Below are 24,100 nucleotides of genomic sequence, written 5' to 3' on the forward strand. Positions count from 1 at the left end.
AGAAGAAAGGAAAGAAGGAAGGAATTAAGAAGAAAGGAAGGAGGGTAGGTAGGTAGATAGGAAGGAACGAAAGAAGAAAGGAAGGAATTAAGGAAGGAAAGAAGGTAGTAAGGAAGGAATTAAGAAAGAAAAAGGAAAGGAAGGAAGGTAGGTAGGAAAGGAAAGGAAAAAGAGGGAGGGAGGGACTGGAGAAAAGAAGGGAAGGGAAAGAAGCAGCAGCAGGGTGTGCTCTGGTTCTGCTAGCTTGTGGGACAGGGTTAGGAATTTGAATTTGACTTTATTCTAAGTATTTTTCCCATGCTTTTAAAAATGTCTCTCTTGGTTAGAATACATGTTTTAGATTTTGTTTTTATCTGCTAGGCAATCTGAATTTTAACCAATGTAACAGACAGATGGTATTACTTCCTTCATCCCTTCATGTTGTCAGGGCTGGATTCTTTTTTTTTTTTTTTTTATTTTTTTTTATTTTTTGTGACTTGCTAAAGTTCTGGCCACACTGTTTCACGAAGTCTTCTAAACTTTAGCCTCCTTCCTCTGTTCTGATGTCACTCTGGGGAGAAGTGGGAAGCCAGCTTCATCGTGTCCCTTTGCATGTTAATGGCCTCTTCTCATTAAATATAGTCCATTAATTTTATAAGATTTCAAAATTCAGGCTGGGGGAGAGATCTAGTTAAAGAGCATGTTCTTAGCATGCATGTGGCTGTGGATTAGAAGTCAATAAATAATAAACACGTTATCTCCTGTGTCAGCATCTGTGTGAGTGCTGACTGCTCCATTTCTATCTTCCCTTTCCTAAGTCAAAGGATTCACCTTCCATTTGCATAATGAGATTTTAGAAATTTTTCTTCTACTGTATCTTTAAATACTTTTCTAATTTTTTTGTTATTTTAATATACTTTACATTTTGGGGGGGGGGTCAGAAAGATAATTCAGCCAGTAAGGCACTCACTGCTATGCCTACACGACAGAGTCTGTACTAGACCGTTTTAAGATTTCTTCCCTGCCAATGGAATGAATCCAAAACTCTTCACTTTATCCTGAGGCAGGTTCTTTAGACAAGGACAAAAGGCAGTCACATTCTTCACCAAAAAAGTCACCAAAATGATCTCTAGGCAGTATATCCATGCTCCTACTAGTATGACCCATTAAGCAGTGCTTAAAGCATTCCACCGCTTTCACAGCACAAAGTACCAAAATACAAATTTCTCCAAACAACAGATGGTCCAGCCTATCACAGCAATATCCAGTCCCTGGTACCGACCTCTGTCTTAGTTTTTTATTGCTGTGAAGAGATACCATGACCACAGCAACTCTTCAAATTAACATTTAATTGAAGAAACTTGCTTACAGTTTTAACAACTGAAAGTCACACTGAGGGACATGTGACCCAAAAAGACCTCAAAGCCCACCTCTACAGTGGCACACTTCCTCAACAAGGGCATGCCTCCTATTAGCGCCTCTCCCTTTGGGGGCCGTTTTCTTTCAAACCACTCTCTTGGGAGAGGACTCCTGTGGGACCACAGGGAGTCTCTGTGTGTCATGAGTTTTCTGCTAGAGGACTGGTCCTCGACAGCTTTGATTGCTGTCTTAGTCGGTGTTCTGTTGCTGCGAAGAGACACCATGACCACAGCAAGTCATAAAGGGAACCATTTAATTGGGGCTGTCTTACCATTTCAGAGGTTCAGTCCATTGTCATCATTGTGGGAAGCATGGCAGCATGCAGCCAGATGTGGTGCTGGAGGAACTGAGAGTTCTACACCCAGATAGGCAGGTAGCAGGCAGAAAGTGAGACACCGGACCTGGCTAGAGCCTTTGAAATCCCAAAGCCCAGTGACACACTTCCTGTAACAAGGTCACACCTCCAAATCCTTCTAAATAGAGCCACTCCCTGTTGACTAGGCACTCAAATCTGTGAGCCTCTGGGGGACATTCTCATTCCAGCCACCACAGCTGCCATTCATTCTCTCGATGCCATCATTCTGATTGAGGTTGTAGTTTAACCCGCATGTCCCTGACGGCTAAGGTTGCTGACTTTTCTCATGTGTCTACTGGCCGTTTTGCATCATCTTCTGAGAACGATCTGACCGATTAACTCGTTTTCTCATTCACTGATGGAAGTGTTTGTTCATTTAGCATTTAGTTTTTCCAGAGCTTCGTATATTTCGGATATTAATCTGCTGTCTGCTGTGTAGCTCTTTGCTCCATAACTGCTCATGAATGATAATCCAGCATTTTATTCACCAATACCCACAGGTTATCATAAAAGATGATTCAAGCTTGCTCCATCTCATCCCATGTTGGCCTTTGCTGAGGTAGAGGACAGCTGATCACGGAAGTTACTATTGTGTCAACTAAAAGCATATATGACCAACAGAAGTGTTTCTTGGTTTTTAATTAGTTATGATCTTTAGCTTTTTAATAAAGTCCTACAAAGAGAAATCATATTTATCAAATCAGTTTTATAGGGGGAAATGAATGAAGTACAGTCTCTTTCAGTCAACCAGAGAGTTGACTTTCTGGTATAAATTTGTATTTGGTATAAATTCTTTTCCCTGTGAACATGGCATATATGACCTCCCAAAGTCAGTGCATCCTTAATATAAATATTCTTTAAGATATAGATATTTATGATATTGGGAATTTATAATCCTTGAAAGGATAATTGCTGCAGTCCTGGCACACAGTCTCTCCTGGCAGCTGTGTCCAGCTGGTGGTCCGCATTCCTGGCTACTTCTCCAGTGAGTGGAAACATTTAGGTCAATATTGATATAAAACTTGACGAACTTTGTTCTCTTGCAGCTTTGGTTCGCCTTTGTTAATGGATTTTCTGGGCAGATCTTATTTGAGCGCTGGTGCATCGGCTTGTACAATGTGGTAAGCATTCCCCCCCTTTCTGTCTGATAGCATGCAGAACTGCAGGGCATTCCTTCAGTGTTTATGTCTGGGGAGTGTATCTACGCCAATCATCTGTGTACTTAGCAGGCAGCGCAAATAGATCTTCAGGGCCTTTGTCGCTGCGACACATCCTGCAGAAGCCCAAACTCTCCACACATGGTTTCAATCACGGCAGATCATTCTTGAGGAGCCCCGTGAAATTATTAACCCATATATCTTGGTAATAGACCCCTGGCTACCCCCTTTGCTAAATGCTGCTGCAACATTTTCAAGTAAAAATTTCTGTCCTGCATTGATATGGGCAAAGGATGTACGCATACGACCTAGTGAGCTTTCTGCCCTTCTGGGAAGAAATACCTTTGACTTCTGACTTCTAGCTCCTTAAAGAACACTCAGCAGTGTCTTTGAGTTTTGTTATTGTTTGTTTGGGTTTGGGTTTTTTTTTTTCATTACTTGATGGATACATACAAAAGCCAAAATTAACTATAAAGTATAAGCTAAAATGCCTAGTTTTCTGGGTTTTGTTTTTCTGGCAGGAAGAACTAAGGGGCAGATGTAGCTAAATGTCATGGTGCCCCATCTATGGGTCACTGTAGTGGCTCATCTCTTGAATTGCTTTGCTCTCTCCTACTTCTTGGTGCACCAATCCTGGCTTCTTGCACTTCATGGAATTTCACCTCTGAAGTAGCTGCCCCAGGGAGGTGGAGATGGAGTCGAGGGTGAGGGGTATGGCTAAAACAGCTCGTGGTACTGCATGCATTGGTGGCTGTTTAGCCACATCCTCCAACCCACTTTTCTCAGTAGCTATAAAATGCTGAATACACAGTGTGGCCTGGACCTGTGGACTTAGCAGTGAGAAGGATCAAGTGTGTGGGCTCAGGTACTGGCCAGGCTGGGTTCTGCTTTTGAGGTGAACTGTGATGATCAGTTAGTGGACCATGTTACCTGCTGCAACCTGTACTACATGCTTGTGCAGATCTACTAAAAGGTGCTCCGGGGAGAGAGAAGAGCTAATTTAATGTGTTAAAGCTCTCCTCAAACTACCACCCCCACAACCATGGCTCAAGGGCCTCACTTTTGTGTAGTGACGAGAGACTAGAGGTGGCTAGAAACTAGACATATAGATGATAGATGGATGGACAGATGATAGATAGTAGATAGATAGATAGATAGATAGATAGATAGATAGATAGATAGATGGATGGATGGATAGATAGATAGATAGATAGATAGATAGATAGATAGATAACAGATAGAGAGTAGATATAGCTAGAGAAGCCACATAGAAACCCATGCCATACACCTAGCTCAGACATGAGGCTGATTCCTTGGAGGATAGGCTTCAACATTAAGGACAGCCTAGGATGCATGTCACCCTATGGAATGAGTAGAGTTTAACCTGTTTTCATGATCAGGTTATGGTTTTCTTAGCTCTAGATAGCTTCAGAAAATTCAAATTAAACCTAAGAAATTTTAGGGGATGCCTGAGCCCCATGGGCTGAAGGAGGCTGAAGGAGGCTGAAGGATAGTGTTGATCAAAACAAGACCCATAGTCCACTCACAGGAAAGAAAAACAAGGATTTGTTTTTAAAAACACAGATTCCTGAGCCCTCAGTCACTCAGTAGAGAGTGCTTCCAAGATGTGCATCTTCTTAAACGATTGCTCCCAGGAAGTGTCGCCTCTGGAAGGTTAGGAATCATCGTGACCTCTAATGTGTAGGGTAGGGAACATGTTTTGTGTACACAGTGCCCACCAACCAATAGAGAAGAAGACTCTAGCAGATAAGTCAGTTCTGAGGTGAACCAACCATAGGTTACCAGAGTCCTAGAATAGGTATTAAAGTGGGTGCTGGGGCATGATAGAAGTGCTTGACTGCGCTTGGGGGGCTAGGGGTGCCGGGGGTACTGGGAGTGTTTGGGGGGCTGGGGAGCTGGGGGTGCCAGGGGTACTGGGGGTGCCTGGGGTGCTGGGGGTGCTGGGAGTGCTTGGGGGCTGGGAGGCTGGAGGTGCATGGGGAGCTGAGGGTGCTGGGGGTGCTTGGGGGACTGGGGGTGCTGGTCAGAAAGGTCTTTCTACTTGCACCAGACCAGCAGTCCTACAGTCTCTTCCACTAGACGCTTGAAACCTTTTGAGAACATGAAGGGATTTTCATTCATTTCTGAGTATCATGGCATACTATCCAAGACTGAATTCTCTATATGATCACAGTCTAGGAAACTGAAGGTCCCACAGTGGCCAGCCTGTATCTGTTCAGCCCCGGTGAACCCCTCACCTGGTTCCCTGACACTAGGCCCCACCTCTTGAAGTAGAGGCAGGCAGATCCCTGTGAGTTCGAGGCCAACCAGGTCTACAGGAGCTAGTTCAGGACAGGCTCTAAAGCTACAGAGAAACCCTGTCTCAAAAAACAAACAAACAACAACAACAAAAAAAAGTAAACTATTTGACAAAGCAAGGCTGATGTCATGAATTCAAGAGTTTCAAATTAAAAAATCAACCTAACTATGTCACTAAAATGAATAAAAATGAAGTCCCATCAGTAAGTGTCACGCAAGTGTTTGAAGTAGTTCAGCTGGTGTTCCCAAGATAAGACCTGGCCAAAAATAAAAATGCAGCCACACAGAAGCCAGTCAGCCAGATTCCAGACGCTTGCAAAACTGCACACGCTGCCATCCCCAGCAAACTCCCTGTTGGTGGACCAGCCATCACTGCGGGGTGGGGGGCGCTGGCCATCACCAGGGGAGCGGCCATTATCACTGCAGAGTTCAGCCTCACCCTAGAGTTCTCAGCAGCCACCAATAAAGTTAGACAAGGGTTGCAAATGCTAGGAAAATCATGAGCAGCTTCAATGCTTATACCAATGCTCCTGCAAATGAATGCTCGCATTAATGCGGTCATTTACGATTGTCTATCCAGAAAATCCAGGAGAAACCAAAAACTACTAGACATAGAGAGAATTCCAAAAGAGCCAGATTAGACTTTTTTTCTCTCCTTGTAGCCAGTAATTCTAGGTCTATGAGCTATTTCTAAATTCTAAATCTCAGCCTTTTTCTATTTCAATGGACTCCTAAAAACTGCAGAAATAGTAAGAAGTCCTTTCAGAAAACAAACTTGCACATTGCTGGCCAGAGCAGCCCATGGCCAAGTCCCAGCCACTTGAGAGACTGAGACAGGGAGAATTATTTGGCCTCAGATTTGGGGACCAGTCAGGTAGCACAGTATGATTCTGTTGCTCATATATTTTATATAAATTACATACTTGCGACTTTATGGTATCCCTATGAAATGGCCCACTGTCCTCATGACTAAGTCACCTAGGCCTCAGCGCACCTCCCACAGTCCTGGCTACTGCACAGTCCGGCTAAGGCCGGAGGATGGTAAATTTCATACCTGCCTGGGCTGTGGAGTGAGTTCAAGGCTGGCCCAGGCCACTTAGTAAGACATGTCTCAGAATTCAACAGTAAAGTAAAACAGAAGCAGGGCTGGGGATCCAGCTCAATGTAGAGTGAATGCCCACTGTGTGCAGTCCCCAGGACCGCTGAGAAAGAACAAGGAAATAAAGACTTAAAACCAGGGCTTAAACAGAAAACGTACTGGGCTTTTGTTGTTGTTTGGACAGTCTGTGTGATGTATTTGAACATTTTTACACATAGCAGAAATGAGAACAGAAACATATGCAGGATTCAACCTGATTAAACATTTCGTTCAGTCCTGAGCTTCTCATGGTTAATAGAACATAAATTCATAGCAAATTCTTTTAAAATGTACTTAATTTGTATGCTCCAGAGACTCAGCTAAACTTTGTTCATTTGACCAGTAATACTCTTTTTGTATCTGTCACACTTAAAAAGTCTGATATCTAAAACTGTAATAATATACTGATAATCCAAACTTGAGAGCTAAATATTCTTTTTATCCTGTCCAGAATAAATTCTACCTTTAAAAATATTTTTTAAGAACATTAAAAGTTTTATTTGCCCATATGGTTTTGTGATTGAGTTAGTAAGATGATTTTTGAATCGTGGGTTAATACAAATGCGGCGGCCCACGTCAAGCTGCATGTAAGTCAGAACACTACTGCTGACTCTTAGTGTGGGGAAAGGATTCTACTGGAATGAGCATCTCTGTCATATTAGAAACGAGCATGTTTTGTAAAATCAAACCAAAGCCCCCCAGTCACAACTGTGAGCTACCAGCCTGCGATACACTTTATTCTTTAGTACTCATCTGAGACTTTTTGTATTGCAAAAAGTTAGCAATAAATCTGATGATCATAAAGCTGTAATACTCCAATACAGCCTCTTGTAAGCCCAACATTTAAGATGGCCAGAACTGAACTATATATTAAACAGAACATAAATAAGACCATAAATAAATGAATGAAAATAAAATCGTATGGTACAACTGCACAAAATTCTATGGACATGTCCGTGGGCCAAACTCTGATGGCTTCAAGGTCATTACAAAAGCATCAGTTCATGAGCTAGCGTACACATTTACACAATGTGAACAGGTCTGGGTGTGCAAGAGGAGCTGTGTGGTGCTATAGAAAGTATAAGTGAAAATAAGGAGGACTTGAACACAGATCCGCTGCACACGTAGACGAGACTGTAGTCTTTATTATCAGACCAACCCCGAAAGACCGGCAAGAACTGTGTGTTTCTCACAGGCTCAGGGACTCCACAGCCGGGTTCCCCTTCCAGAGTCTAAACAATACATCAGAGTCTAATAAGTGCTAATGGTGATTTTTTTTTCTCTTCAACTTTGTGGGAAAGTGTGAATTAATTGTGTTTTCACATCTGGTTCATTATCTGGGGAAAAAATGAATACTTTGCTTATTCCTCATAGAAAAATAAGTTCTAAATGCATTAAAGACTTAAATGGGAAAAATAAAACCATGAGACTCCCCTCACAGGCTCCTAAAAACTACACGTAAACTCCAGGGTGGGAAAGCCATCCCCACGTGGGCCGTCCAAGGTTCTTTTTTGACCACTTAAAACTTGAAAACTTTTAGGTTTCAAAAGAACCATGTGGGGAAGAAAAGAAGCTGGTAAACAATGAACGCAACTGGAAGATCCCACTGGGACCCCATAGGGCTCCCCGGTTCAGCTGAGCATGGGCGGAGAGCAAGGAGGGACTGAGGGTTGCCGAAGCAGGCAGACCCAGATGGTCAGCATGTGCAGACTCACTGGTAGACAGGGAAGTGTAAAAATTTTAAAGGAAGAGTTAATATCTTGACTTTTTGAGACAAGAGAATAATAAACGTAGCATATAACCCCTGCCTGTCAGGAAGCCTGCTAAAGGTCGTCCTTGTTCTTTGCAAAGGGGGCTACAAAAGGCTGGTACTCTTTTTAGAGTGCAGGTAGGCAACATCTTATAAAATTCAAACTACATGTTTCCTTCCTTACCCAGCAGCTCTTCCTCTCATGCAATAAAAGCAAAGCATATATGAGACCATATAATAAATGTTTGCCGCATGTTCGTGGTAACCAGAAAAGGATGAATGTCTGCCGATGGATTAATAACTCAAAAGTGCGGCACATCCCTGCTGTGAATTATTATATAAACACTAAAGAGCACTAAAAAGACTGCATTCGTGTTAAATCAAGAGGCTTGCAGAGGGCTGGAGAGATGGCTCAGTGGTTAAGAGCACCGCCTGCTCTTCCAAAGGTCCTGAGTTCAATTCCCAGCAACCACATGGTGGCTCACAACCATCTGTAATGAGATCTGTGCCCTCTTCTGGCCTGCAGGCAGAGTACTGAGAATACTGTATACATAATAAATAAATAAATCTTTAAAAAAAAAAAAGAGGCTTGCAGAGCTTTCTGTGATGTATTGTTAAGCAAAATTTATGATAAAGATAAGTGTGTGTAATGTCTCCATTTTGTTACAAAAAAAATGTCCCCAAGCAGGCTACATAGGTGAATGCGGGATGCTATCAGTAGGATTAAAGTGTGGCAGAGCTTGCTTGGCTATCCCCCAGTAATGAGGGGTAGAGAGGGCCTGAAGTGTATTGAGGAGAGATTCAAATACAAGAGAGAAAGGGGAAAGCTAGCAGGGTCTGTGTACAATGCCTGCACAGATACAGAACAGTGGAGGTGAAAGATGAACCCAGAATGCATGCGGAGCTGCTGAGACAGTCCTTGGCCACGCCCTCTGCTCGCCATGAAACACCAGCTGCCGTCACTGTAGAGAAGTTATAGCAGTTATTCCTAGTCTCCTTGTAGCCTGTTGAAATCGCAGGGCTGCTTCTCATCAACCCAGCACTTGGGGGAGTCTCTGGCCTGGCTGGCCTGGCTGACCCCAGCAGCCCTGGGGAAGGTGTGTGTCATTGGTCAGACTCTCAGCCTCCAGGTAACTGGTGTAGGTTTGGGATTCTCTTAGAGGGGTTTGTTCTATTCCATGACTGCAGAGCTGACTGGGTTTGAGGGTAGAGATTCCATCAAAACAGAGGGTAAATCATGGACCAAGTGAGAGAGTGACCCACGTGCCCGGGACGGAGACAGCTCACTCCTTCCAAAGGCGTCTCCATCATCTCACTTTATTTTGCAAAACAGAAACACGGGCCCCTCTGACGCCTGAGGAGAGCATGTGAAAGTCGGCACCTCAGAGACTCTATCTACCCAAGATTAGTGCCCCAGAGAGTGTTTCTGTGGTCTCCTTTCACCTTTGTACTGTGTCCCCAGCCAGGTACATCCTTCACATGCTACAGGTTTCCCCAAAATAAGTTGTCAATGCCTGAGCGTGTTAGAGGGCACTCATCTCAAAGGAGGCACCAGGAGCACCCTTCCCCGTACTCAGCATCATCCTGCCAAATCCTGTAGGTCCCGTGCCCTGCAAGCCCCGTACTCTGATGCACTGAGTCCGTATTTCACAACAGCACAGGAACATCCTTGGCTGACCAACCTCGCTGAGTCCCCACACATCACACCGTTGCATCCCCATCACCCTGTTGTCACAGGTTACCTCCTCTGCTGTACACACAGGGGCTCGGAAACTTCCTGGGCTTTCTTCCTTGCTGAAGCAATGTCTGAATTCTCAGTGCTGCCCACACTGTCTGCCCCTATCTCGTTCACAGTAAGTGACCACAGTAAATGAGGTACCAGTGCCTCCTAAACCATGCAGAGAGACTCAGGAGGAAAAGTTGTACAACCTGCTCTGACAGAAAACATGCCACTTCCTGGAGCTAACTGTAGCGTGAGGACCATCACGGCTGGTTCTAGATAGGAGGGCAGCCGTTCACCTCTGAGTTCTTAGCTCATCGGGATTTATGTTCTTAGCACTCCGTGGTTTCATTTACATAGATTAACAAGAAAGAATGGTTATTTTTAATTTTTTTTTATTTCTTTTGTTCTATTTGGAGGCTGAGTGGGGAGTTGTGAATCATGGAGCCTCGGGTTTGGACTTGAAGTTAAGTCATCGCTCGCAGAGCTGAAACACTGGCGCAGTGTGAGGGCTGTGTTTAATGGCTTATTGTCTCCACATAGATCTTCACCGCATTGCCGCCCTTCACTCTGGGAATCTTTGAGAGGTCTTGTACTCAGGAGAGCATGCTGAGGTTTCCACAGCTCTACAAAATCACCCAGAATGCAGAAGGCTTCAACACTAAGGTAAAAGATGTGATGAAACAGCTCTCACCTACGAAAGGCACAGCCCTGCCTCTCCTTCGACTCTGAGTACCCTCCCGTGAGATGAACGGTCCTTTACAGAGGGCACTGGCACAGCCCCTTCACATCCAATCCTGTGAGCCAGAGGCAATTTCTTCAGGTCCAGCCAGCGTCTCCTGCCTTCTCCCCACAGCTCTGGTATTCTGTGGGCAGCAGCATCCCATGTCCCTTCTCATTACAGTCAGCCATATGCTCTCATGCGGCCCTTGTTAAGGCTGGCTGCAAACATAGCTTACAGGTTTTAATTTTGTGTGTGAGGTACATGCATGCTTGCACATGGCGGGAGGGGCACACAGATGCAGGTGCATGCAGAGGCCAGGGGAGAACATTGGGTGTCTCTCATTCTCCACTCTATTTTTTGAGACGGAATCCTTCATGAAGCCCGAAACCCACTGATTTGGGTGTTTTGGGGGTGACCTCCTGTCCAGAAAGCTCTCCTCTGCCTGTCTCTGCCAAGCAGCACCCAGTGCCGGGTTTAAAGGCATGCACGGCCAGTTCTGACTTTCAAATGAGCGGGGCATCCAAACTAAGGTCCTTCTGTCTTCTGGGGATGCCCAGAACTCAAAGTGTTGTGCATGTTAGAAGCTTTTTCAGGGAAAGGGTAGAATTTGGAATACTTGCCTTGTATAATATGTCTTAGAGATGGAATCATGTCTAAATAGTCAACGAGTACTCAACAAGTTTTGGGTTTGGGAGGAGTCAGGATTTGCTACTTTCAGAATAGAGATGCTCAACCTGGACAGATTATTCTTTAGGGGCCCAGGAATACCAAGGTGGGCCCATATATACATGCTAACAGTGGCGGTGCCATTGGCCTGAAGGGAAGCCATGGATCTCCTCTGCAGAGAAGGCAGATGGTGAGCATGGCCCTGGTGCTGAGTGGGCAGGGACTACAAGGGTGTAGAGGACCTCCCACCTCTTCAGGCTGTCCCGAGGAGATGCTACTGATGGTCGGCTGTCACGGCTGCCTTATCCTTGGGCAGATGCCAGGCAGGAAAAGGATGGGCAAAAGTGAGCCCATAAGGGCTGAGCTTAAGGAGCAAGGGTACAGTCTTCCCAGCACACACGGGGACTGGATCTGATACCAGTCATCAGGGTAAAACGACAGGGAAATAAAACTGGGGACAAATCCCGTTTTCTCATAAAGTGATGTCTCGTGCCGTTTGGTGCTCCCAACTGCGGTTCAGTTGCCTTCGTGACATTCTGCAGCCACCTGTAGACCACTGAGCATGTGTCTCCTGGATTTAAAAGTAGTATCATCTCAGCTGGCCTGGGGCTTGGTAACACAGCACATGTATAACCTGGCTTCAAAAAACAACTTTTAAAAGCATCAAAAGGCTCATGACAGTCTCATTAAGGATAAGCAGAACTCTGTGCCCTTTTGTTTAATGCTGCAAACATTAAAGGAGAATTTCACATTTTTTATTTTGTATCTTGGGAAGCAGTGTGCCATGTCACTGTGGATGCATGGAGGTCAGAGGACAACCCTCAGCCATGTGACTCCTGGGGATTGAACTCAAGTCCTCAAACTTGGTGACAAGAACCTTTGCCCACTGAGCCATCTTGCCAGCCCCCAAAGTAATTTTTTTTTTTTTTGGTTTTTCGAAACAGGGTTTCTCTGTGGTTTTGGAGCCTGTCCTGGAACTAGCTGTAGACCAGGCTGGTCTCGAACTCACAGAGATCCACCCACCTCTGCCTCCCAAGTGCCAAAGAAAATTTTTTAGTGTGTGTGGCATTAACCTCCAAGATGACTTTAAAAAAAAAAAAGAATGACTAGGGTATTTTAAGATATTAAGAAAAATTTTTTTAAAAAAGACATTAAGGCGAAAAAATTGAGAATTTATACATTAATTAAATTTTAATGTTTTCAAAATAAAAAGAATTTGGGTTTTTTTGCTTCCCACTTTTAACCTATACCCCCTTTTCTGAGTGACTTGAAGTGTCCTCTTACACACTGAAGCTCAGTTCTCACATGTGGGTACATTGCGTGACATCTCCATGCAGGTTGTCCTGAAGTAATATTATCTGGAGATCTTCCTGCCACCTACATGTAAACAGGAGGGAACAGTTTTTTTTTTGTTTGTTTTATCTCAGTTTTTTTTTTATGTGAGACTAGCAGTACCCCTTGCAGAAGGGTCCCCACCATACCAGGGGCCTTCCCCATGCCTCACCTGTCACAGGCTGCACACGAGATCCCAGTCCTGAACGCTCTGACCCCTGGTTTGTCTTCCTGCAGGTTTTCTGGGGTCACTGTATCAATGCCTTGGTCCACTCCCTCATCCTCTTCTGGCTTCCCATGAAAGTACTGGAGCACGGTAGGCAATGCTTTCGTGATTTCCACCACCAGCAAGGAATGTCGCCTGCCATGGGGCCGGCGTGGGTACCCTTTTCCCTAGCTGTGTACCACACGAGATTAAAGACAGGGAACACAGACCAGCCACCCAGCAGGAGCTGGTTCCAAGTCTATCACGTGCAAGTCCTGTCAGTTCTGGAATTTTCTTTGAAATGGCTCTGTAAATACTAGAAACTCCACACTCCGTTCGTGTAACTGAGTCTTTGACCTTGAGGGAGCACTTACGTCTCTTCCCCATGAATTTAAAAGCCTCTGCCACTCACTTAAACTTTCTGCTTCAAGTTCCTCTTATCTGTATGCAGGTCTTGTAAATGTAATCCCATCCCGTGTTTCCTGAGAGCATTCTCCCTGACACACCTATCTGAAGTCATAGCTGATTCTCCAGGTTGGCTTTAGTCCCTCTGCATAGGATAGCCTGTGCTAGTTCCCTCTTCTTAATGAAAACATAAAAATGCCATCCCTCTCAAATCATCATAAGTTCTCTGGGAAAAAGTCATTGCTAATGTTGCTAATTGTAAGGCCCTGGACTTTCCAAAGGACATAGGAGTATAAGGTTGACAAACTGCTCCTGTCTGTGTGCCCCGTGTTCCACCGGAATGGCTCTTCGCACTGATGCTGTCTGGCCCATCCCATGTTGTCAGATGGACAGACAGCTACTTATGTTCCATAAGCTTTCCTTTCAGACATCTTACAGCTTCCTCTCTTTAGAAGGCCCTTAAAGATTTAGGTCAGAAAATGAAGTTGTCTGCTTCTAGATCCCCCACTCCCACTCCTAAAAAAAGAGAACTTTCTAGCAAAACAATTGTCTTTGAACTCCAAAGGCCCCTTGCATTTCATCTTTATTTGCGGCGGATTTGATTTCTGAGGGCTCTTTAAGTCAGAGTTCATGAGTAGAAGGGCCCGGGCTGTGGTTTCTGTTCCAGAAGCTGTGGCATGTTGGTGACAGGAGCGGCCGTCCCCTTTGCAGGGTTTGACTAGTGACAAGAGTGGAGCATTTTGGAGCTCGAGAGCGCTCGGCAGCTGGGGTTGTAAGTCAGGCTTGTGCTCATGTCGGGACAGGACGGGACGACCCTAGAAGAGTTTGCCTTCCAGCAGAGTCTCAGACGGCCATTATGTGCTACAGGGTGGCTCTCTGATGCTTGAGCTTGTGACCTGCAGGTGGTGGTGGCATTGCTACTGTCTGCCTAGATTCCATTACTCCGCAGATGTGGCTCGTGACTAAGAGTCAGCATGCATACACGTCTAGCAGGTGTTGCCGAGTGAATTTAAAGTTGCGATTCGCTTCCCTTACCTGTCCCTTCCAGTTCTGTTATTTGCCTAACAGGTGAACCAGATGGTACTGGGGGTTCTGCATTTGTTGTCACTGTCAGCATCGGTGTCATCTGGTAAATTTTTAGCATAAGAGTTTTCTTCTAGCAGAGTTGCACGTAGCCTAAAAAGTCAAAGTGTTGGAGGGAACTAAATGACAGATATTAGCTGTATTGGCATAGGGGCCATTTTTGTTCTTCTTGATCTGATTTCCCTAACAAAGTAGATGACTCTTTTTGAGCCAATTTGTAAAGTTTCTCACTTAGTTAGAAGCAAGAGTTGTTAATACCACAGACCATATGCATTCATGTTTCCATGACTCAGAAACTGTGCTGGATTTCAAGGGTGAAAGATAAATTTAGAGGCCAGCAAGATGGCCCAGCAGGTAAAGGTGCTTGCTGCCGAGCTTGATGACCTAGGTTGGATCACCTGAACCCTCATTTCAAGAGGGGAAATCTGACTCCCGCAGTGTTTCCTTTGACTTCCACATGCTGTGGTGCACATTCCACGGACACACAAAATAAATACTTGTAATTTTACTAAAGAAAAGTCAATGTACAAGTGTAAGCTGAGTGTCTTTCCTGTTAAGACTTTGTACTTTAGTACACGGGAGAAAATATCTCGAGGAAAGTGCAAGTGGCGTGTGATTGAACACAGAGCTTAGGAAGACATTTCATTTGGGTTGTTACTACCTTTAAAGGAGGCCACACTTACGGTTAGCTGTGACTCTGAATAGGACTCAGTTGTGCAGGAATGGCAGGAGATCCAAAGTGGGAAATGGGCTGTTTGTTGTTCGCTGTGATCCCTATATGGAAATCTTACCCCCAAGATGATGGAGGAGGCAGGGCCACTGGGGTGGCAAGGTCATGAGAATAGAGCCCTCTTGAGTGTACTCTTGAGAAAGAGACCGGGGAGTGTGTCCTCCAGTGAGTGAGAATGCGGAAAGAAGAGCCCTCTGTGGGGAATGAAGCCCCTGCCACCCTCAGTAGCTGCCAGTGCCTTGATCTTGGACTGTGAGGAGTAAGTTCATGTTGATTGTCCCAGTCTGTGGGATCTTGTGGGATCAGTGCACAGTGTCATCCCCCTCCCCTCCTCAAGCCTTGTGACTCTGTACATGAGAATGTGTCTGCACGTGCCCAGCATCCTATGTGGAAGGCTGAACTCTGAGAAGACTACAGCATAAAGGAAAGGATGGTGGCTAGATGGGGCGGTGGGAGAAAGAAGTGGGAATGCAAGGGAGCCTTTTCTTACTGAAGGGCTGGAGGTAGGAGAGGGGTAACATAAGGCTTTGCTTATGACTCAGTTAAGACTGTTTTATAAAGAAACACAGGACTTGGCAAAAGATTTAGCATGAATTGCTGCTGCTGCTGCTGCTGCTGCTGCTGCTGCTGCTGCTGCTGCTGCTGCTGCTGCTGCTGCTTGGTGTGTGTGTGTGTGTGTGTGTGTGTAGGCGGGGACCACATGTTCATTTCCCAGCCAGTCAGGCCCAAATAACCACACAGAAACTATATTAATTACAATACTACTTGGCCAATAGCTTAGACATATTCCTAGCTAACTCTTACATCTTAAAATAACCCATTTCTATTAATCTATGTATTGTCACAAGGCTATGGCCTATCAGTAAGGTTTTCTGGTGTCTTTCTCCTTAGGCAGCTACATGGCATCTCTCTGACTCTGCTCATGCTCTCTCTCTCTCTCTCTCTCCTCTGATTTCCCACCTGGATTTACTCTGCTAATCCATTGACCCAAACAGATTTATTCATTAACTAATAAAAGCAACACATATACAGAAAGACATCCCATATCATCTCCCCTTTTCTGTCTAATTAAAAAGAAAGGTTTTAATTTTAACATAGTAATATTACATATAACAAAACGGGTCAAGCAAGAATTACAGTTGCAATATTTAGTCTATTTATATCTGGCAAAATTAAAGAAAATATTCTATCATCTATCCTATCTTTGTGAGTCTAAAGTTTTATATCTAATTTATCTTATATCATAATTAAGGAAAACTATAACTATCTGTCTTCAACTCCACCAAAGACCCCAAAAGGATATAATATTACCTAAGTAAATAGGAAGTGCATTGTAAGCAACTTCCAAAACTCTAGAATTGACAGAGACATCTTGCTGCCTGGACAGTCACACAAAGTTTTTCTGTAACATTGGGGCATCCATCTTCAGCCTATAGGCTGATAATACCGGGCAGACTTTTCAGTGACACAGGAAATTTGAAGATCTGTTCTGTCTTGTACTGACAAAGTTCATCAGTTGCTTTCTTCTATGTCCTGCAGAATGTTTAGCAGTCTCTTCTATGAAGCAGGAACCCTGAAGGACCATTCCATCATTTGGAAAGTTCAGCAGTCATGTTTCTGTGGGTCCTGCATGTCCAGCTCATATAGCATAGAATGAAGCAGTCTAGGCAAGAGCAGTTTCTTGCCCAAATGCTAGCTTTGTCACATTGAAGGCAGATTCCATAACAAGTTTCTTCAGTGCTCACCAATCTCTCTGAAATAATTGGTACTGCCAGAATCAGACATGTCTCACTGTTGAGAAAAGTACTAAGTTCTTAAAACATTTTAAATGCCATATTCTGTAGTCTTTGGAGTGTTGAAGATTATCTATGTAACTGAAAAATATCTTTGTATAGCTAGAAAACCTAACTAAGATGACTACAAGTTTGACTATTATAAATGACTATTAATCTGTAATTTTTAATTATACATTACATTTTTAATTGAACTGTATAAACATAATACCGTAAACAGAGTAGAAAATCAACATTAAATTTGTATTAATAGACCAAGATCCATACCAATGCAAAGTATTCATTTCTATATCATATCCTATTTTTTTTGAGAAATTAACTATAACTATTAATCACTTTTAATCAACCCTTTTAATGAAAATAAACATTTATAAACAATCATTTTGGGAATTTTGGAATTTGGGTATAGTTTTCTCCAAACTACTTCCTACTATTTGTTGGGAAAAGTATTTTTAGGGGTTCATGGAGACCTTTCAGGGGTCTTGTTTCATCAAACCAAATTAGCCTGAAAGGAATCCACAGGTTCTCATCTTCTGTGGAAACAAAAGCTAACCTCTTTTCCAAAGTAACACATCCTTAGACTTAAATTTTTAAGTCAAGATACCTTTAAAATATATATGTTGGTTTACCTTAGCAGCCCCCAAAATCAAACATTTCTCTGCAGTCAAAAAATTCAAAGAAAACACAATAACATACATAATCCAGACTCTCTGTGTAGTATATTCCATCTTTATGTGGCTTAATTTTCTTTATTCCTTTGATCTATGACTATACTCTTTTATATTACTTTTACTATCTCTTTAAAGGCTTTACTTCTTTTTATAACTGTCTATATCTTACATACACTTTTTGAACACATGGTGACCTGTTCAGAGGTTTATTTTTGTCTGAATCTGTCTTTATCACGCATCAGCAATCATTTTCTGACCAGGAGCACTTCTTAAAATACTAAGCAGCATGGCTAGGACTAAGGCTGCTTTGATTTTTTGGCTCTTCCCAGTCCAACATGGTGGAGATATGTTTATCACCAGCTCTGTGAGCCGTGCTCACTGCTCCAGCTCCAGAGACACAACAGATCTCTGTTGTCATTAAGCAATTTGTAACATGCTGTTCACAGACCCTTTTAAGTGCAGGATCTCCTGAAAGAACCAGAGTTTATTCTGCCAGCACAAACCAGGAAGCCAGATCTTAAAGAAGCCATGTGATTTTTTGCTGCTAGCACTGAATCAGGAAGACATCTCTTAAAGGAGCCGTGCCTTTGCTTGCTGCCAGCCAACAGAGTCTGTCTGAAAAACTGTGGCTACCAAGAAGCTGTGCTTAATCCTTTTCTTTGTGTCTAGAATTCCTTCCCAAGCTCTCTCAGTTATGGGGATGTAGCTGCCCTCCACATTGGCATGCCATTTGTAAACAGAGACTGCTCCTTCATTTCCTGACTGCTCAAACTCAAATAATTACACAGATATTATATTAATTGCAAAACTGCTTGGCCAATAGCTTAGGCATATTCTTGGCTAACTCTTAATAACCCATTTCTTTTAATCTATGTATCACTACGAGGCTGTGGCCTACCAGTAAAATTTTCTGGCATCTTTATCCTTAGGCAGCTACATGGCATCTCTCCAACTCTGTCTACTCTATCTCTGTTCTGATTTCCTGCCTGGCTTTACTCTGCTCAACCATTGACCCAAAGATATTTATTCATTAACCAATAAAAACAACACATATACAGAAGGACATCCCACATCATGTGTGTTTCATTTTATTTGGATAGATAGATTTGGTAGGATGTCAATGGTAAAATCCAGAAAGTGATTTAATGTCCTAAATACAAGTGAGTTATTTTCCCTCCCTTCCTACTTTCTTTCACTCCTTCCTTTCTTCCTTCCTTCCTTCCTTCCTTCTTCCATTTCCTTCCTTTCTCTCCCTTCCCCCTCCTTTCCTTCTTTTCTTCTTTCTTCCCTCCCTCCATTTGTAACTCCAGCTCCAGGGTATCTGATGCCACTGACTTTCTTAGGCACTTACTCTCCCATATACAAAACCATACAGAAAGAAACAAACACATACACATGAAATATTAAAATAATAATAGTAGTAATTTGATGTGGGAGTGTCATATATCAATCTGTTGATTTCATTGGTTAAGCAATAAAGAAACTGCTTGGCTAGCCCTCATAGGTTAAAACATAGGTGGGAGGAGTAAACAGAACAGAATTCTGGGAGGAAGAGGAAGTGAGCTCAGACTCGACAGCTCTGCTCTCTGGAGCAGAGACGCAATAGCTCTGAGGCACACGTGATGCGGCTCCAACCCAGGATGGACATAGGCTAGAATCTTCCCGGTAAGCGCACCTTGGGGTGCTACAAACAATTATTAGAAATGGGCTAGTCCAGGTGCGAGAGTTAGCCGAGAAGAGGCTAGATAGAAATGGGCCAAGCAGTGTTTAAAAGAATACAGTTTGTGTGTTGTTATTTCGGGGCATAAGCTAGCAGGCGGCTGGGGGTGCTGGGGACATAGCCCCGCCGCTCCTATTACAACAGTAATTATAATAATAAATCTATAACTAAGATAATTGTAATAGCAGTAATCATAATAATTGTTTGGCTTTTCAACACAGAGTTTCTCTGTGTAGCTTTGGCACCTGTCCTGGAACTCACTCTGTAGACCAAGCTAGTTTTGAACTCACAGAGATCTGCCTGCCTCTGCCTCACAAGTGCACCACCACTGCCTGGCAAAAAAAAAAAACTTAAAAAAAATAAGAAACATGTACTCTGTCTCCAAGAGTAGAGTACAGAAACATAGTGCCAATTTGAGACAATCCTGGGTGCTCTCCAAAACTAAGGACCCCATCTAGTACAGAGTGTCTTCAGGCCTGCCTCCCTCCTTCCTCAGCTGCTTCCTGAAGTCCTTCCTCAGCCTCACCCCTACTCAAAGTCTGGAGGAACCTTTTTTTGACCAGGACTAAGGTCTCTAGAGTGACTTTGCATCTTCATATGTTACCACATGAATTATGTCACAAAATCGACGAGTGTTATTATAAAACCCTCTCCCCAAACATTGGTGGCAAAAGGCTCGGGCACCTATGAGCTCTATTTATTTTTGCCAGGGCAATATGATCTAGGGAAGAAATATTCTTAAGGTGTGGGCAGGTCATTCATTTTCTAGAATGTTTCCAAGAATTTTCCTTTGCTTATTTTTGCATGGTTTTGGATAGACTTCCAAAGCAGTCGTGTTCATGGAGTTTGTGGGGACTCCTTCCAAGTTTCAAAATAAATTTTTCCTCTCAGGAAAATCAATAAATCAGATTTCTCTCAGTGTCCTACCATCAAGCACTCGATGTGATTTACCTAAATCCACCACTGCTTTGATCTGAACATGTCCATAGGCTAAGATTATAGATGGCGTGGTCTCAGGTCCCACAACTCCAGGGCCATGTTGGCTGCTCGGGCTTCCACTGGCATTTCCAGCCTACACAGATGGACAGCCCTCCTTGAAGTGGAATGTGATTATTGGCAAAAGAACATAAAATTAATTTTGATTTGAATTTTATTCTGATTTTCCTTGATGAAATTTATAAAGGAAGAAAAGAGAAGAAGGAATGTTCTTCCCAGAAGAGAAAACTTCCATTAAAATATTGGTGCTAGTTAGTTTGTTTTTGTTTTTTGTTTGTTTTTCAACTTGACACAAGCAAGGGTCATCAGGGAAGAAAGAACCTCAGCTGAAAAAATGTTTCTGTCGGAGTAGCCTATAAGGAGGTCTGTGGGGTAGGGGGGCTCTTAATTAATTATTGATATGGGAGGTCCCTAAACCCACTGTGGGCAGTGCCATCCCTTTGCAGGTGGTCTTGAGGTATAAGAAAGGGAGCTGAGTGTGAGCCTGAGAAACAGCATTCCCTCATGGTCACTGCGTCATTTCCCGAACCCCAGGTTCAAGCCTTGAGTTCCTGCCCTGACTTCCCCTTGTGATGGACTGCGATCAGAGCCTGTGCACCAAGAAGCCCTTTTCTCCCCCAATTGCTGTGGACTGTAGTGTTTTATCACGTCTATAGGGAGCTACTCCAATGCTGACCTCAGTTCCCTGGAGTCCAGAGTGGAAGTAATCAGTCACTTTTAAGAAGAAAAGGTAGCATGGAGATACTTCAGTATTGACCCTGGTTAAGAAACAGGCTTTTCAACACTGGAGAAGGCAGCTATGCACCAAATGTGTCACCACTGTGAGATTGGGTCTGTCGCAGATGCTGTGATCATGCTAGCCTATAATATTCTGACTGTCACTGCTGCTGTGAGCTCCGATGTGCAGCCTGTAAACACTCATGACTTGCTCCACGCTGAGCTGTATTTAGGCAAGTCTGCCAGCATTCTGTGAGCTCTTAAACTCACATTACACCTCTTCATGAGACAAAGCAGAGGAATGGGCACATTCTCTAGACCAGGGGACTCCCAAGTGCTAGAGATGCACAGAGCATACGACCCTTTCTGCTCTGGAACTCACAGCCAGGGAAGGCTTGAAAAGGGAGGCCCAGGTCAGATGGAATGTGTTCCCAGGAAACTTAACATTCTCAGGATACTCTGAGACACTAGACCAGACGGAGGCAAACACCTAAGTGAATAAACAGGGGTAAATCAACATTCCATGTTTCTGTTTCTGTAGTTTGGCAAAAAAGCTCAAGGGAATATCTTCAGCCATGATGCACTCCACTTGGGAGTGTTCTGGTCAGGGATGTGCACTGCTCAGGGGTGTGCACCGGTCAGGGGTGTGCACCAGTCACGGGTGTGCACTAACCAGGAATGTGCACCAGTCAGGAGTATGCACTAGTCAGAGGTGTGTGCTGGTCAGGGGTGTGCGCCGGTCAGAGGTGTACACTGCTCAGGGGTGTGCACTGGTCAGGGGTGTGTTAACTGTATGTTTCCTGTGCTCTTGGCACTCTCACTTAAGCCTTTGATCCTGGAGAAACTGTTCCTCCAGGGTGGGTTAATTTCTGTGGGTGGCTGGTGACAAGCGCTCAGTAAGACAGGCCTCCTAGTGACAAGATTTCGGTAGACAGACAGGCCTCCAGGCGTCTCCTCATCAGATTCTATACATCCGTACTCCTCCTTATGTTAGTTCTGGTCAGTGCTCCAAGCACCAGGGAAGACCCCTATGGTCCAGATCTGCTGATGTTATTCAGGCTTCCCAATCCTAACCGTGCTCAGGGCACCTTAACCACCTCCTTCTCTGAGAACCCTTGAAGGTTCTGGCCCATGTTTTGCCCTCTTCTCCTGCAAGTTCTAATGGGATCCTCCATGGAATTTTACTGTGTACCCCTCTGGCCCATGATTTCCATGGTAAAGAAGTCTTAAACAACATAAAAGTCTTGATGATCCTAGTTTATCAAGTGAAGAGAATATGTTCTTTTTATTTGGGGTGGTAATAGGTGAATCTAGGTATGGCCTTGTTAATATTAGGCAAGTTCCCTACTGGTGGACTGCATCCCCAACCCTCTTCTCTCTACTGCTGGACTACATTTCCAGCCCTCTTCTTACTTATTACTGTTTCTCTTTTTTTTAATTTAATAATTTGGCCGAGTGACTCTGGTTTCCACACTCACTCGGTAATGCCTCCAGCTTTCAGTCTTGCCTCTGCCTCGCAAATAGCCGAAATGACAAGCCACCAACATGTCATTCCCATTGTATGCCTAAGCTCGGGAGCCTCATGGACACAGAGGGAAAAGTGCCTGAACACACAGCCCTTAACAAGGAAACAGGCACGTGCTCTTTTGGTGGGAAGGAGATGCTTCCCTCTGTGAGAGACTGAGGGAGGAGGGGCACAGCTGCTGTTGAGATCTCACAATGTAGGTGACAGCCACCTGCTTTCTTCTGTGTGAGGACCACACATCAGACCCTCCATCTATTCGTCCTGAGCCTAAGTCCTTCCTAGGCAGAGAGAGGACATTATAAAAGCTTCCGCCTCCATCTGTTGTCAGCTGATATGGCTACCAGTGGGTTTAACAGAAGGACAGCTTCCCAGAGTCATTCTTGTGCTTAGAGAGGACTGCGGGGCACTGCACCTGGTACCAACAGCCATCAGGTTCAGTCCCACAGGCTCCCCTGAGTCCACAGCCCCTGACCTCACCCTCAGCTTCCATACAAGCCGGAGAGTTTTGTTTGTTCCTTCCTAAATGAATCTCACACTTCTATTCACCACTGTCGGCAGGATTTTGTTGGGGGCCCCGTCCAGGTACCAGCGCCTGGGGAATGTACATTATCTGCGCACCAGAGATAAAAAAAAAAAAAACCTGTCCGTGGCCACATTGATATTAGGTGTCACCACCAAGTTTACCTTCTCTCATTTTTAACTTCCCTTTTCAAGTCTATTTTTAGTAAACACAAGGGGAAAAAGATACTGAAATTTGAGTTCTGTATCCTTAACTTCATCCAGCTGAGATGGCAAAGCAAGAAGAAAACCCCAAGGCTCATGTAACCAGGAACTTAACCCAGCGCCGTCATGAATGTAATTATAATCGCTACCACTTGTATAAACCCTTCTTTTTAGAGAGTGCTTTCCAACATTTCATCCCACTCTCTAGAGAGACAGGGAAGAAAATAAAAGTCCTCTTTATGAATGTGTAGTTGGGAGCAGAAATGACGGTGCTGGCGGTAGCGATAGTGGAGCCATGTCCACAGGTTCGGTTCTGAACGTTTATTTGTAAAAGTTATCTGAATCCTGGACAATATCTCTGCTCTGGATATAAACCCGGGAGTAGCAAGCCATCTGTAGCTTCTCTGAGCCTCTGGAATCTTAAGAGGCCCAGCTGCTTAGGCAGGGGGTGGGGTCCCGCCTGAGAGTCTGGAGTCTGAAATCTCTCTGCTGAAAGTTTCGAAGCAGAGGAAGAGAAGGCAGCGGGGACTTGGCATCCGTTCCAACCAAAATGTCTTGGCAAATACCCTTATGGCAGGAGAAGAGGCCGGTGTTCCTGACTGCTCCCTAATGCCTTCTCCAGGACAAGATGCCTGTGGCTGTCGCTCAGCTGTCCCCTGGTTCTTACTCCAACAGAAGTACACATACGTATCTCTCATCTGCTTTCGTGATTGCCACGTCCTGTCGTTTTAGCCATACAGAACCCTGCTAGGACCTTTCGCCTTTAGTTGGAGCCATTCCTGAATGCTGTGGCTTGGCTGGGTAACAATGTGATGTTTTTAACGAACAGCTAATTGCATCTTTGTGAAGTGTCGTCAGTCTCCCCTTTGGAGGATTCTAAGGGGGTTCCCTTGATCGTTCTGTCTGTTCAGAAAACGAGACAAACTTTTCTTATAAATTGTGGCTTTTCCCACAACTATTTTCAAAGAAATTT

The 24,100-nt window shown here is 44.1% G+C and overlaps 1 protein-coding gene across 7 annotated transcripts in view; it reads left to right on the plus strand.

Annotated features, from left to right (window-relative positions):
* Positions 1-24,100, plus strand: part of Atp8a2 (ATPase phospholipid transporting 8A2) — a 538,932-nt gene that overhangs the window by 357,238 nt on the left and 157,594 nt on the right. For all 7 annotated transcript variants that reach the window (XM_050152334.1, XM_050152332.1, XM_050152331.1 and 4 more), the window contains 3 exons: positions 2,800-2,874; positions 10,381-10,503; positions 12,797-12,875. In XM_050152334.1, the coding sequence (XP_050008291.1) occupies positions 2,800-2,874; positions 10,381-10,503; positions 12,797-12,875 (277 nt within the window). The remainder of the gene's footprint in view (positions 1-2,799; positions 2,875-10,380; positions 10,504-12,796; positions 12,876-24,100) is intronic.

The sequence above is a fragment of the Alexandromys fortis genome, unplaced genomic scaffold, assembly GCF_014885135.2.
Source record: "Alexandromys fortis isolate MF-2015 unplaced genomic scaffold, M_Fortis_MF-2015_v1.1 scaffold_75, whole genome shotgun sequence".
NCBI lineage: Eukaryota > Metazoa > Chordata > Mammalia > Rodentia > Cricetidae > Alexandromys > Alexandromys fortis.